At 49.7% G+C, this 15,335-nt stretch overlaps 1 protein-coding gene across 7 annotated transcripts in view; it reads left to right on the top strand.

The window, feature by feature from the left end:
* The window catches only part of LOC146201438 (proteasome adapter and scaffold protein ECM29), a 371,995-nt gene that overhangs the window by 324,277 nt on the left and 32,383 nt on the right, over positions 1-15,335 (top strand). For 5 of the 7 annotated variants that reach the window (XR_014705354.1, XR_014705355.1, XM_084595850.1 and 2 more), the window contains 4 exons: positions 8,708-8,919; positions 11,627-11,670; positions 11,958-12,009; positions 13,663-13,830. Coding sequence is in view for 5 of the 7 variants with exons in the window: in XM_084595850.1 (XP_084451976.1) it covers positions 8,708-8,919; positions 11,627-11,670; positions 11,958-12,009; positions 13,663-13,830 (476 nt within the window). In the remaining 2 variants the exon portion in view is untranslated. The remainder of the gene's footprint in view (positions 1-8,707; positions 8,920-11,626; positions 11,671-11,957; positions 12,010-13,662; positions 13,831-15,335) is intronic. The other 2 variants (XM_084595853.1, XM_084595851.1) reach the window with 1 other exon arrangement.

Here is a 15,335-nt window from a genome sequence, read left to right as displayed (position 1 = left end):
AGTCGAGATTGTGACTCGTGCCTCGTGTAGGTCGATCACAGCACCGTTTGCTTGCATAAAGTCGAGCCCCAGAATCAAATCTCTCGAACATTCGCTCAAGACAACGAATTCCCCGACGTAGACGAAACCGCGGATGCCAATTCAGGCTGTGCACCTTCCAGCCGGGCTAATGAGGTGACCTCCAGCCGTGTGAATGCTAGGGCCCAACCATGGCGTCACAACTTTTCTCAATTCCTGGGCGAGGGCGTGGCTCATCACTGAATAGTCTGCACCGGTGTCAAGTAAAGTGATCGTCTCAGTTCCGTCAACTGTCACGCACAAATCAGAAGTAGCGCGTCGGATGCTGTCGCTACCCTGCCCCTGTGAGAAATCAGCGTATCGGTGTATCAGCGGTGGAGGATCTTCAATTTTTCCGGCAGCAGCGGCTTTGCCTCCGGGGACCGCTGGAATAAGTTTTCCTGGTGTGGACTGGAAGAACGCCGCTCACTATTGCTGGCGTCTCTGCGAGGGCTTGGGGAACGGTACCGCAGCGGAGATGACGATCCTGAGTCATAGCGCCTGTATCTCCCAGGCCTCTGACTGGCCGACAGATGAGCTTCAATTTCGAGCGGCCGTTCGCCGTTCCGGGGACAGGGCGCATCTGGTCCGAAGCTGCGAAGTCCCACTCGGCGATACGGGCATGCACGGTAAAGGTGACCGGCCTCCCCACAGTGGTAGCAGATTGGCCTGCGGTCCCGCGTACGCCACACGTCCGACTTGCGAGGGCGTGGAACAGGCACCACAGCTTGAGCCGATGCGTCATACGGACTGATGTGGCTAACCACCGGTGTCGGGTCAATAGGACCACAGGCAGCTGCTTGACATGCAACGAACGCATACGTTTGTTTGTCGTCGACCCGTGGAGGCATAGTAGCGACAGGATTGTAGGCAGCTGCCTGACGAACAACGGATGTGTGCGTGGGCATTTCATCGACGTGCTGCAGTACGTTGGTGACCAAGAATTCATGAGCAGCCTGGCGTACTTCATCTCTGACGACTTCGGTCAGTGATGTCACTGGCGCACTCTGAGGCAGACGGAAACGTTGGAGTTCCTCTCGAACAACCGACCGAATGAGGTCACGTAAGGCGTCCGCACCGCCTCCATGGCACGACGAAAAAACATCTGGGGCCAGTCTGCTGACATCTCGGTTGTACTGCCGGGCCCGTTGTTGGAGCGTCGTTTCCATGGTCGTTGCCTCCGCCAGGAATTCAGCAACGGTACGCGGTGGACTGCGAACGAGGCCCGCAAACAGCTCCTGCTTAACTCCACGCATGAGGTGGCGAAGCTTCTTTTCTTTCATATTGGGGTCTGCGCGCTGGAAAAGACGGGTCATGTCTTCACAGAACATGCGCACACTTTCATTTGGCCGCTGGTTTCTGGACTGAGGTGCAGCTTCAGCTTTCTCGCGGCGGTCGGCGTTGGGGAAGGTGGTCAGAAGTTTACGGCAAAATGCTTGCCAGGTGGTAAGGGCGCCCTCGTGGTTTTCGAACCACATATGTGCAGACTCTTCTAGGGTGAAGTAAACATTATTGAGCTTTCGCTCGTCACTCCAGCCGTTGTACCGAGCCACTCGCTCGAAGGCAGCCAGCCAATCCTCAGCGTCTTTGAAGACGTCGCCGTGAAAAGGTGGTGGTGTTCGCGGCGGGTGGCAAAGGATCAGAGCTGAGAGCCTGGGATCAGTGGCCATGTTGAGGTGGCTCGAGAGTTGCGGCTGCGTGATCCTCGTAGGGGTGGAAAGGGGCCCAACCTCAGGCGACTGTCCGCGGAGGCGGCGACTGAGTCGCTGGTGGACCGGAGTCATTCGAATTATCGAATGGCCTCGAAAAACTGACAAGAACCATTTGTATTACAGTAAATGTAATACAAAGAGGAGGAAGAAGGATGAATAACCCATCATGTCGTGCTTGGAAGAATTATAGGCAAAGGTCACGTATGGCAGCGCCCCAGTCGTGATGATCAGGCGAGACATACATAGATAACATGTCAGTGAGTGTCCGGTTGAAACGCTCGGTAAGGCTGTTGGTTTGAGGATGATACGCGGTCGCGAGCTTATGCTTCGTAGAACATGAACGGAGGATGTCTTCGACAACTCGTGACAAAAAGTAGCGACCACGGTCGGTGATTAATTGGCGAGGAGCGCCATGATGGAGAATGACGCTGTGTAAAAGAAAATCAGCAACATCTGTAGTGCAGCTCGTGGGTAAAGCTTGTGTGATGGCGTAGCGTGTCGCATAATCGGTTGCCACTGCGATCCATTTATGACCTGACCTTGACATCGGGAATGGGCCAAGAAGGTCAAGCCCAACACGATAAAACGGTTCCAGGGGCACGTCAATAGGTTAGAGAAGGCCAGCTGGTGGCCGCGATGGCTTTTTCCTACGCTGACACGTGTCACAGGCTGCGATGTAGCGCCGCATGCTGGGGTATAGTCCAGGCCAAAAAAAACGACGCCGTGCCCAGTCGTAAGTGCGAGTCACACCGAGGTGGCCAGCTGTGGGCAGGTCATGAAGTTCAACAATAGAGGAGCGGAGCTGTTTGGGAATCACCAACAGCATTGGAGAACCATCATTATGAAAGTTACGGCAGTAGAGGACACCATCCTGTACAACAAAAAGCTGGAGGGAAGAATCCGATCTTCCAGATGTCGGGCCTTCAATGTTTGGTCTTAACAATAGGTCACTGCGCTGTTCATCTCCTATACTGGTGAGATGGGAGAGGGCGAATATGCAGGGGATGGCCTCTGTGTCACCAAGGTCAGGGGGCTCTGCAGGATATCGAGACATATATGTTATGTTGAGGCAGAAAAGGAAAGAAAAATAAAGAGCCTCGGCCCGTGCCACTTAGTATAACAGGCTACGGATATCGAGACAGTCAGCATCTTGATGAAGGCGCCCTGACTTGTACACCATGTTGTACGAGTAGTCTTCAAGGCGCAGTGCCTAGCGAGCAAGGCGGCCGGAGGGATCTCTCAAGGATGGCAACCAACAAAGCGCGTGATGGTCTGTTACAACTGAGAAAGACAGGCCGAATAAGTAAGGCCGGAATTTAGCGACAGCCCATACAAGGGCGAGACACTCGCGCACAGTAATCGAATAATTGCGTTCGACGTTAGAGAGAAGGCGGCTAGCATAGGCAATGACACGGTCTTCGCCGTGGTGGTGTTGGGCCAGCACTGCACCGATCCCATATCCAGTGGCATCTGTTCAAACTTCAATAGGAGCTGAGGGATCGAAATGAGCCAAGACCGGGGGAGACGTCAGTAAGTTGATAAGCTTTGCAAATGCTCCTTGCTGGTCAGGTCTCCATGCGAAAGCGGCGTCGATGAGAGGATGAGCGACTCGGGCAAAATCTTTGATAAAGCGGCGAAAGTAGGAGCAGAGGCCAACAAAGTTGCGCACATCCTTCTTAGACTGGGGACGCGGAAAGTCTTTGACGGCTTGAATTTTAGCCGGATCAAGTCGTACTCCGGAGGCGTAAGGATCGTTCGTAAGGATCGTAAGCGTAAGCGCAAAAAACGTAATGTGTCTGTTCAGACTGCTGTCGCATTGAGCGTAAGATGTGTAACGTCCGCAGCTAGCGTGGGCGTAAATGTCGGAGGACCCGCGACTTTTACGTCTAGCACAGATACGTCTGTTACGCGCGACCAATGCGCACAGCCGTTTCGGTTTTCTCTTTCCGGTCACAGGGCTTCCGGTATTCCCAGATTTCGAGCGCAAACCAGCTAGTAGGCAACATCATCCAATGCTCCTACTCTGCTGCAGTGTCTCGGCTCGCCGGTGTTATTGGTGTTGTGTCAGTGATTGTGTCTGTGTCGGTGATTGTGTCTGTCCACAGCTTGATTATGTGCAGTGTGGAATCTTCGCTGTGGAATTATCAGCCTCTCATAAAAAATGTTCGGCAGAGGCCGGCTCTCTACTACGAGTAGCTGAAATCGCACAGAAAAGTGCAAAAAGATGCCTGGCTGCAAATTGCCAGTGCGCTGGGTCAAAGTAGTAAGTGGTTTATCAATCCGTTTTTTCATGTGCGAACAAGCTCTCAGCAAGCAAATGTTTCCTCTAGTTTAGAAAAGTGAGGTTATGGAGGCGGGGGATGCCCGCTTCATCCCCGTGCATTCTCGCAGCCCATCGACTGCGTTGACAAGGGAACAGTTGGCCTGCAGCGAAAGGCCGCTGCGGGGCGGCGTTGCGGTCGGGCCGCAGAACGGACCTGGTGCGGACTCGTCGAAGTTTGAAAGAAGTTCACCGTAAAATAGAAAAAGAAAACAGCATTTTCTGAGGAGGGACGAGGTTCCACGGACATTTCCGTGTCTGCCGCGCGCCCCGGCTCATTGTTTGGTGTCAGTAATACGGCCTTTGAGTCACCGCCCCGGCCCGTCTCCAATATCGCTCTGGGGCACTGGTAAAATCGCTAGCAGGGATGCAGGCGGACCGTACGCCTGTTTTGGTGCGAGAGAGTGCGATCATGGGACACCGAGCAGGAGTGCGCGGTACGTCGACTACGAGTGTGAGTGAAAAACGTTTATTTCTGATATGGCGACAACGAGAGCGGGCGCGTAAAGAAATGTGCGGAGTGAGTGGTGCGTCAGCACGCTGAGCGGACATTTGAAAACTGTGTGCGAACGAGCTTGTGTGAAACAAAGTGTATTTGTAATCGAGTGGTTAATTGTTAATATACCCATTGTTCTTTTTCGCATTTCATTTGTGTGTCCAGTCTTTTCTTTCACATCTCATTTTGAGTTTGAAGAGCCCAGACCTTCGCTATCAGCGGCTCGCTAACCGGCGCCATGTTGAGAGCGGTGATTGGCCGATCGTAAAGAACGCACCTTACCGAACGGCACAGTGTGAACATGCGCGGTCGCAACTACGTAAACGGGAGTTCCAGCCGCTATGCGCACTGCGATAAATACGATACTTACGACGGATGCGCACGTAGTCTGAAAGCGGCTTTAGCGGCGACCAAATTGGCATTTCGATGAATTGAGCTGGAGGCCGGCTATATGGAACACGATGAGAATACTGGTGAGGCGTTCAAGGTACGTAGAAAAGGTTGGCGAGAAAACGACGACATCGTCGAGGTAGCACAGACAGGTTGTCCATTTAAACCCGCGAAGAAGGGAGTCCATCATTCGTTCAAAGGTTGCTGGGGCATTGCAGAGACCGAACAGCATGACTTTAAATTGGTACAAGCCGTCTGGCGTGACAAAGGCTGTTTTTTCACGGTCCTGCTCGTAAACAGCGATCTGCCAATACCCAGACCTTAAATCGATGGAAGAAAAGTATTTAGCTCCGTGGAGGCAATCTAGGGCATCATCGATTCTGGAAAGAGGGTACACGTCTTTTTTAGTGATGCTGTTGAGATGGCGATAATCGATACAGAAGCGCCAGCTGCCGTCTTTCTTCTTAGCCAGAACTACTGGGGACGCCCACGGACTCGTCGAAGGTTCGGTGATGTCTTGCGCGAGCGTCTTGTCAACCTTCTTTTGGATCACCTGGCGTTCAGCACCTGATGCGCGATAAGGACGGCGATGAATAGGAGCAGTGTCGCCGGTGTGTATGTGATGCTGCACAACAGCGGTTCGGGTCAAAGGACACTGATTAAAATCAAAAATGTCTCTGAAAGAGGCCAGCAGATGGCAAAGTGCTTGAGCTTGGGGAGGAGAAAGATTGGTAGCGATCATCTTAGCATAGTCTTGGAGGCTGGAAACTTCGGAGGTAAATCGGTGGTTGTAGCAGAAAGATCACATTTCATTTATAGGACACAAAATACCTAGTGAGATGCCTTGAGGGAGAGGCTGGACTTGCGACGCAAAGTTCAGAACAGGGAGGCATGTTTGGTTCGCGTTCATAGTGACGACGGTATGAGCAAGAGCTTCGTGTGAGGGGAGCATCAAGGGTTGGGATAACGATATAGAGGTGGCAGGCGGACAAAATCGACACTACAAAGGCGGTACACAATAGGAGAGGGTGGGTCAAAAGGAGAGGATAGGTTGAGCTCAACAGTGCTTGTAGCACAGTCTATGATTGCTGCATGGTCAGAAAGAAAGTTGAGGCCAAGAATGACGTCGTGAGGGCAGTGCTGCAGAACTGTGAACAATACTGTAGTGCAGCGGCCAGATATCGTTACGCGGGCAGAGCACAGGCCTACGACCTTTGACGTTGCGCCATCTGCGACACGCACAACCTGTACAGGGGCAGGGGTCAGCACTTTTCGTAAGCGACAGCGCAGTTAAGGGCTCATGACAGAAACTTGCGCACCAGTATCAATTAGGGCTTGAACGGCTAATCCATCAACGAGCACAATGAGCAAGTTGCGGTGCACACGAAGAGCTAGACGACGATTTGTGACCGTGGTCCCTACTGCAGCATCACCTCTAGACGCTGCAGCGCCTAGTTTTCCGTCGGAGAGTGGCTGTATGGACTGGGAAATGAAAAGCGACGACGTTGGGGCAAACGGGACTGACTGCGGTGGGGAGAGGCGTGAAGACTCGGTATCAGCGGCTGAGCTTCAAGGGTCGTGACTAGGTGAGAAGGGACGAGAATGGTGATCATAGATAGAGGAGGGTGGCAGGCGGGACCTTTGTGGCTGGAACCAATGATTTCGGCAATAACGGGCGATATGGCCGACGCAGGAGCAAGTAAAACAAAGAGGTCGGTTATCGGATGTGCACCATTCGTCTGGATTGCGTCGACGCTGGGCAACATAGGCAGATCGGCCAGAATAGAGGTTACGAACGTCGGGGTGATAAGCAAATCGGCCAGGATAAACTGTGCGAACGTCGGTGTCATAAGGAAGTCGACCACGATAAACCGAGCGAACGTCTGCGACAGTGGGCGGGCTGACGGCATCAACATTGAGTCCCAAGGTGGCGAGCTCTTGGCGGACAACGGCCTAATTAGGGAAACGTCTGGATGGTGGTTGTCGACCAAATGTGGCGGCAAGGTAGCGGGAGCGATGGCCTCGAGTTCGCGGCGGACGATACGGATTGCATTTTCGGTCGACGTTGGCTGGTGTTGGGAAGGCAAATCTTGACACGAAGAAGTCGGAGCAGTATTTGGAAGGCGAGCAAATGCGTGGGCTAGGCGGCTTTTGGCGTCATCAAAACGGCGGCATTCTTTGATGATCGCATCAACTGTGTTGCAGTCTTTGTACACAAGCAGGTTGAATGCATCACCTGCGATGCCCTTCACGATATGACCAACTTTGGCGGACTCTGACATGTGATCTACTTTGTGGCAAAGGGCGAGGACGTCCTAGATGTAGGCCACGTATGGTTCGGTAGCTGTCTGGAGACGGGTCTCGAGGGTTCGCTGTGCGGTAAGCTCTCGACCAAGGGGCTTTTCAAAGAGTTGGCGGAGCTTCTCTTTGCAAGTACCCCAACTGGTCAGCTGATCTTCATGAGTCTTGTACCAGGCGAGCGCAGTGCCCTCGAGGTAAAAAACAACATTTGCTAGCATGAGGGTGGGGTTCCAGCGATTATAGGTGCTCACACATTCGTTCTTGCGTATCCATTCGTCCACGTCCGTAGTGCCGGTACCAGTGAAACTGCCAGGATCGCGTGGGGGGGTGAGGATGACCGATGGTAAGGCTCCTGTTGGTGTGGGGACAGTATCTTGAGGCATCTTTGGGCAGAAAAGCAGGTTCTCTTGTGCGGAGGCTGACGCCGGGATCAACGGCCACACCTCCACCAAGATGTTACATGGAAACTCGATGTATTTACAGTATATTTACAGTACAGTTTGAACTGGCATAGTAGCGAGCAGCAACACGGAACCAGTCCCACTTCGTCATCCTCTATCTTGCCGCGAGGCAAGGGGGGAAAACACTTTGTCTTTGTCTTCGCGTTACATTATGCAGCATTAATCCATTGTACTACAGAAGCAACGAGAATGGCGGGCTTTAATTGTGCTCTTATTTGTTTTGACGATGTTTGTGCTATTTGTTGCCAGGTGACGATGCTCAGATGGGTGAATCATGCTGTGTGTGCACGTATGCCTTGTGGGTCCGCTAGAGCCAGTGCATCGTATTCATGCTTCCACATTACAGAGAAGCTCATATGCTGGCACGTTTATATAACGAATGATGGGACTGTTTTACGATCTCCTTCGATATATCCAACTTCGATGCAACTCACGGACTGAAGGAGGTTCTCGGTTTCTTAACAGCCAGGGAAGATGGCTGTTGTTCTACATTAACAATGAAGACCATATTAGAACACACGCACAAGGTGAAACCAGTAAAATAATGAAAAATTTGGTCTTGTACACACTATGCACATAATAGACAATAAGGAAAGTTGACCGGTTCTTGAGTTGTCGTGGTCAACGGGCCCTGCTTTGGTAGCTAGGTTGAAAGCGGGTAGGGCTTTCCATGTATCTGTGCAGAATCATCAACGGCATGGCGATGCAGCCAGAGGAGGGCGCATGAAAAATAGCTGGACACCCTCCGGAGGTCGGCGGATGACAAAAGTGTTTCAGCATCAGAGGCTGCACTGGCAAAAGATGACAGAGGCAGAGACTCAGTGCAGGACAAAGTCCATCAGCTCATGCTCGAATGCCACATCCCTTTACACCTCAGCCTTGATCTCTGCTATGTCCCATGCTGTTCACATGCTCAACGCTAATGTTGGCCGCACCCTTTTGTGAATGGGTATCCTATTTTAACTTGCAGGAACGGAGTCTGGCGTCCGCCTCTACCTGGATGAGGTGCTGTCCCTGGTGGCCCAGTCCCTAGCCAGTGTGGCCTGGACCCTGCGGCGCCAGGGGGCAGCCGTAGCAAGCACCGTGGCCCACACCCTAGGGCTCTCCCTGGACTGGGGTCGGGCTGAGCCGCTAGTGCGCTCACTGCTGGCAGCCTTGCCAGGGCGCACCTGGCTGGGAAAGGTGCTCTCTTCTTCCCAAACGCAGACTGGTCAAGCCTACAGACGAGGGTTGTGTGTCAAATGATGACTGTGCCAGTTGTCATTGTAGATGCTGTCTCTTTCTTGTCCAGTCTGGGTCACTTTGTCATGGAAAGAAGTCGGTTCAAAATCTCTGGATTTTCTGAAGTCTTCCATTTACAATGTGTCTGTCCCCTTGGACATGCGCTCTAAGCACTTATCAACGCAGCCTTGCATATTTATTTATTTATACACAGTACGTACAGAGCCCTCGCTGGAACATTACTGCAGAGGGGAAAACAGCATAGATAATAACAGACATATAGTACAGAATAAAAAACAAAAAAAGAACCATTGTAGGCATAGCCCAAAACACTCACTCACAAAATAGGAACATTTCACAGTACAGCACTGCTTTAACAATAAAGCTTTCAGAACAACCAACTTTGGGAAAGTTTCAAGAATAGGTGCAAAAAAAATAAAGTAGGACAACAAACATTGCTCTCATATTGACATGTGCAGTGTGGTCAGAAAGGGACACGGTTCCAGTCATGTACGATTTGTGGAAAAAAAAACTATGTTTGAATGCAAAGAATTGTACTTGCGCACCTTGAGTGGGCGGAAATGTAGCTGGATTCATTAATGTATTTCTCTTTGGGAATTGCAGTTTTATTTTATGCACATTATAAAAGAAAGAGGGCCTTCAAGTAAAAGCCATCTCAACTTCTCGCGCAAAGCAGAACTTATTTGGAAATCGGCAGACACAAACCTAGCAGTTTCTCAACATCCCAAGCAGCGGACGTACATTGGACATGTTGTTTTCAGTCGCATCCTCCAAGTTGCGTCTGAGGAAGTTTAATGTTTATTTCATAAAAGTTCAGTAGAGGCTCCCAAGTTGAAATAGTGTGTTTTAGGAGTTGTTTCTTTTTTGTAAACCAAACCAGATTACATCCTGCGATGCTATTTAGCGTCATGTTCCAGTTTTCACACCAAGTGAATAGTACTTCAGTTGGATCTGCTGCAGAGGGCGGCAGATAAGGCAAGTCTGATTATGCTTGTTGCTAGTCAAATCATTTATTAAAGTTAGGAAAAGTAAAAAGCCCAAAACCAACCCTCGAGGAGAACCTGAGCAGATACCATCACTGTTTTCGTAAGATATGCTTGAATCCAAGATAAAAGTGAAAGTAATCAAACACTTTTCAAAAACCTAAAAGAATGCAGACTCCCAGAGAAATGTCATAGGTGAAGTCTACGAGGCCCGACCGAAATTCATATTGTGTCCAACAGAAAAAATTATTGTTTGCTAATTGGCTAATTAACCAATGACACATTCGAGTGTTTTGCACGACACGCTTGTCAGAGATATGGGCGTATAGTTATATGTTTTAGCGCCGCTCTTATGAATAAGAACGGCACTTATCCAGTCAACATTTCAGAACTGTGCACTAAGGTGGGCCTAAGATGACCGCATTTGTGTGTGCTGGTGCATTGTTGGGAACGACCCTCATAAAAAACGTGAGAATTTTTTCACAGTACCTTTACTTGTGTCACATATATTGTGACACTGGGGGTCTGCAGTAAAAGCTGTCATCAATGACATTTTACAATTTGTAATTTTTCTCAGAGTGCTTTCTCATTGACATGTTCTTATTTTAATGTGGAAAAAAAAATGTTTTATCCAGGAAAATACATGATTCGAACTGCCTGATTTAGAATTGAGACTGCATAAAAATGTAGGCAAGATGCAACTGTTGTATACTTTCGCTCAAGAGGAAAGTATACAACAGTTGCATCTTGCCTGTACTCACCTATGGGGCTGAAACGTGGAGGCTAACCAAGAGAGTTCTACTTAAGTTGAGGACAACCCAGAAGGCTATGGAACGAAAAATGGTAGGGGTAACATTAAGATATAGAAAGCGTGCAGAGTGGGTCAGAGAAATAACTCAAGTTACCGACATTCTAGTGGAAATTAAGGAGAAGAAATGGGCATGGGCAGGACATGTAGTGCGAAGAGAGGATAACCGATGGTCGCTGAGGGTAACAAACTGGATTCCAAGGGAAGGAAAGCGTAGCAGGGGGCGGCAGAAAGTTAGGTGGGCGGATGAGATTAAGAAGTTCGCAGGGGTCAAATGGATGCAGCTAGCGCAGAACCGGGTTAAGTGGAGAAATATGGGAGAGGCCTTCGCCCTGCAGTGGGTATAATCAGGCTGATGATGATGATGAAAAATGTGTATGCACTTCCCTTTTTTAGCTCTCGCAGAATTCAGTCCGTATTTATGTTGTCCTCAGCGGGAGAGAGATCTAGTAACAAATCCAGTTCCAGCCAGGATCGCTTCATTGGCCATTTCCGGATGGTTCGCCCCGTTCCACAATGACATGAGAAGCCGTCGCGATGGCTGACAGTTTTTGCTCAAGTATGCGTCCCCCGGGCTCTTATGCAAACGAATAGTTATTTCTCCTCATGTTTCCACGGGAAAGGGTTCTTTGTTGCTTTGCACCTAGGCACTGCAGAAAAGCAACTCTGTGGCAGATGGGTGTTTCTATTTCGCTAGTGCACCTCCTGTTGATTGCAAAATAAGCACAATTTGACTCTACCCAGGAAAGGGAAGGAGAAAATTTGTGGAACTCCATGAGGTGGGAAATGATATGTAACATAGCTCTAGTGTTTAGGCTGCATTGTGTCATTTGGCTGCAAAATCCTTTCCTTGCAGGAGACCTTGCTGGAGGCCCTATCAGCTGTCTGCACCAAGTGCATGTAAGGCTTTCCCAACAGCCTTCACCATGAGTAAGGGAGACATGATTGGAATAGAGACCATCTTTTTTAGCACTATTTCAATCATGCTTCACCATGAGGAGGAGACAGAATTTTTACTCACCTGCCCTCATGGGACTGGGGAAAATGTTGAAATTATCAAATTACTGTGGAAAAACTGTCAACTTGCATCATGGTAATTTTTTTCTGGGGAATGGGGACCTGATTTTTAGATGACAGTGCATGAATGGCTATCATCTAATATAACTTGCCTTTTGGTGTACCCTCAGTGACCAGGTGGAAGGCAGCCGCAGCCCAATGCAGCAGGCCATCCTCAGAGAGGTAAGACCTTCAGTGGCCTTTCATGCTGTTCCTTTAAAAACACCTCTTTGTAAGCCAAAGAAGTTTTTGTTCCTTCTTAACCAGCGTCTGATCTTCTCTGTGCAATGCCAGCAGATGCTATCCCTGTTGTTCATACCTTATATATCAGGTTGTGGCTTTCTTGTCGTAGATATCATTAATTTTCTATACTGGGAGTACAGAAACAACCATTTGGTCTTTCGTTTCTTGTGTCATGACAACAAAAAGGACCCAGAGTTTTATCATATTTGATGAAAAATTTCAACCTGGCAGGGGTCATCTACTAAAGCAAAAAAAAAAAACACCACGGACTCTGAGCACCCACGCTTAGCCGAGCATGACATCTCCGTGTCTGGGGAGAAGGGGATCCTTGTATTGAGCTGAGTGTTTGAAACATATCACTATGGCTTCCCATAGATGGCTGGGCTGACTAGACTGAAGGAAACCTTTTCCTATCCTCATTCTGTTTTCTCTTACTTTTTCTTAGTATTTCAGGTGGCAAAGGTTAACCACCCTGCTTTATACCATATTTGATTATATTCATGGTATGTGGCTGGCGTGAGAGGTATACACAGGCCAAAAGTTTGAACCCAGGCCTGGGCCCTGTGCTACCGACCCAAGTCCAGCCTGGCTGACACTAAAGGGACCTGCCCCTGCCTGGCCTGGTGCTCAGACTTAAGTTGAAGCGCTAGAATGAAATAATTCAGGATAATAAGTTTATCTAAAATCTTGAAATGTTGAGTTCTCACATTTAAGATGATAAATTTGTAAAATATATAGAGGCACACATAGAATTATCATTCTAACTTATTATGCAAAAACAAGGATGAAGGTTTGAGGCATTTGCAGTGCTTCTGAATCCAATAGTGCTTCTTTCGGTGCTTGTGGCTGCTTGAGTAAGTGGCTTCTTTGCATCTCCAAAAGTGCTATAAGAAGGCTCACCTGTGCTTTTAATGGCAAGACACCTGTGTCGACTGCAGGTACCTCAGCCATGTTGAGGTAGGAGCAAACCACACCTAAACTCAAACAAGCGGCCTCTCTGCACGGTCATCGACAGCTAAAAAAGACGGCGCATGGAGGAAATTGATGCTGGGAAACAATTGAGAATATGGGCATGACATGGGACAATGCTGTGCATTTTAGACGGCTCTAGCACCCTGGCCTGGAGACAAATATACCTTGGTGCAGGCTTTTGCGCTGACCCAAGCCTGTGCAGTACTCTAGGCAAGACAAGTCCATATTACTATGGATAAGCATGTAGAATGCGAAAAAGGTTCCAAAACCAGCAGTATTGCCAAGCAATATGTGTCGCTGTTAATTCCGTAGAGGAGAGTAACTGACTTTTCGTTAGCAAGGTGGAGCAGCGAATGCCACCTACTGAAACTGTTGCAGGCCATGGATCCACCAAGAGCCTCTTTTGACCAGGTTGGCCGGTCTGATGTCCTCATTGCCACTTACTACCGCATTCCCTTCCCCATCACGTTCGTGTTTATGTAGACATTTATGCGGGAAGTTAGCTACCCAGCTTAACAAGTGACCGAAAATTTACTGCGTAGCACCATAACTAACAAATTGACTTTCTCGGGACTCATTTTATTGATGGTAACTTTTTGGCATTTTGTGGGCATGATGCAGGTGTCAGAGGCTCTGCTGCGGGAGTGCCGGCGGGAGAACCATGCGTACCAGGAGTGCGCTGTGTGCCAGCTGGCCAAACTGCTGGAGGCCCAGAAGCTGGACCTGTTTGGGCCGCTGCTGGATGTCCTTGAGGGCCCCCTGCTACAGGTGGGTTCTGATTCTGAACAGGTGAGATTTAAACAGCAATTGATAGTTTTACCTGAGACTTATTTGAGAAGAATACATGTTCAATATCTTATGCTGTGTGGCATTGTGTTTGACCGTATTTACTCGCATAATGATCGCACCCGCGTAATGATCACACCCCTGAATTTTGAGGTCAAAATTCCATTTTTTAAATTCCCCGCGTAATGATCGCACCCCAAACATAGAGCCGCCTGGTGGTTGATCTGCAGTCATCCCGCAGCAAATGAATTCCGACGAGTTCCCAACCTAGTCTAGTAACGTTGGAGTTCCCATGATTCCATGCTTTGCGCCGTTCGCCATTTTGCAATTCGGCAGCGTCGTAGCGTGCTTTGTGTTTTTGTGCGAGTTTACGCCATTTCACCATGGGGCGGTATGCCAGTTACACCGCCGCGTTCAAGCTCAAGGCTGTCGACTATGCACTGGAGCATGGCAACCGCGCTGCTGGTAGGCATTTCGGCGTGGACGAAATGAGGATACGCTATTGGAAGAAGCAGCGCGAGAAGCTGATGGCTACGAACAAGACACGGCGGGCTTTCCGTGGACCCAAAACGGGCAAGTTCCCTCGTGTTGAGGAGGCGGTCCTAGAATACATAAGGGACCTGCGCAAGGATGGTTGTGCAGTGTCATTAGAAATGATACAGGCGCAGGCGCGCACAACTGCCAGGAAGCTGGGAATCGCCGCAAAGGATTTCCGCGCTAGCTCCGGTTGGACGACTCGCATTATGCGACGGAATGGACTTTCCCTGAGGCGGCGGACGTCGTTGTGCCAGCGGCTCCCAGCCGCGTATGAAAGCAAAGTGATAGACTTCCATCACTTCGTCACTAGGCTTCGCGAAAAATGCGGTTACCTCATGTCGCAAATTGGAAACGCTGATCAAACTCCACTGACGTTCGACATGCCCCGGAATACAACTGTGAACGAGAAGGGTGCTCGGAGCGTCCTCGTGAAGACGTCTGGCGCAGAAAAACAGCGATGCACAGTCATGCTTGCTGTGACGGCTGACGGGCGGAAGCTGCCACCATACGTGATCTTCAAACGGAAGACTATTCCAAAGGGAAACTTTCCCCGTGGCATCCATACACGTGCACAGATGAAAGGGTGGATGACTGCAGACCTGATGGTCGACTGGATCAAGACTGTTTGGGGAAGAAGACCAGGAGCATTTCTGCTTCCCTCGCTTCTGGTTTTGGACAGTTTTAGGGGTCACCTTGTGGACAGCGTGCGTGCCAAGCTGAAAGAGCTGCGCACGGACATTGCAGTCATTCCTGGCGGCCTGACTTCGCTGCTGCAGCCTCTCGACGTGTCTTTGAACAAACCGTTCAAGGACAACGTTCGACGACTTTATGCTGAGTGGATGGCGATGGGCCAGCATGATTTGACGCCGAGCGGAAAGATTAGAAGGCCATCCGTGGAGATGCTGTGCTCGTGGATCACAGAAGCGTGGAGCAGTATCCCCGACGAGGTAGTGGCTAAGAGTTTTAAGAAG

Source organism: Amblyomma maculatum, chromosome 2 (genome assembly GCF_055883805.1).
Source record: "Amblyomma maculatum isolate TAMU_Amacu chromosome 2, ASM5588380v1, whole genome shotgun sequence".
Lineage (NCBI taxonomy): Eukaryota > Metazoa > Arthropoda > Arachnida > Ixodida > Ixodidae > Amblyomma > Amblyomma maculatum.
Note: the sequence above shows the minus strand (reverse complement) of the source record. Positions and strands in the feature narration are given on the sequence as shown.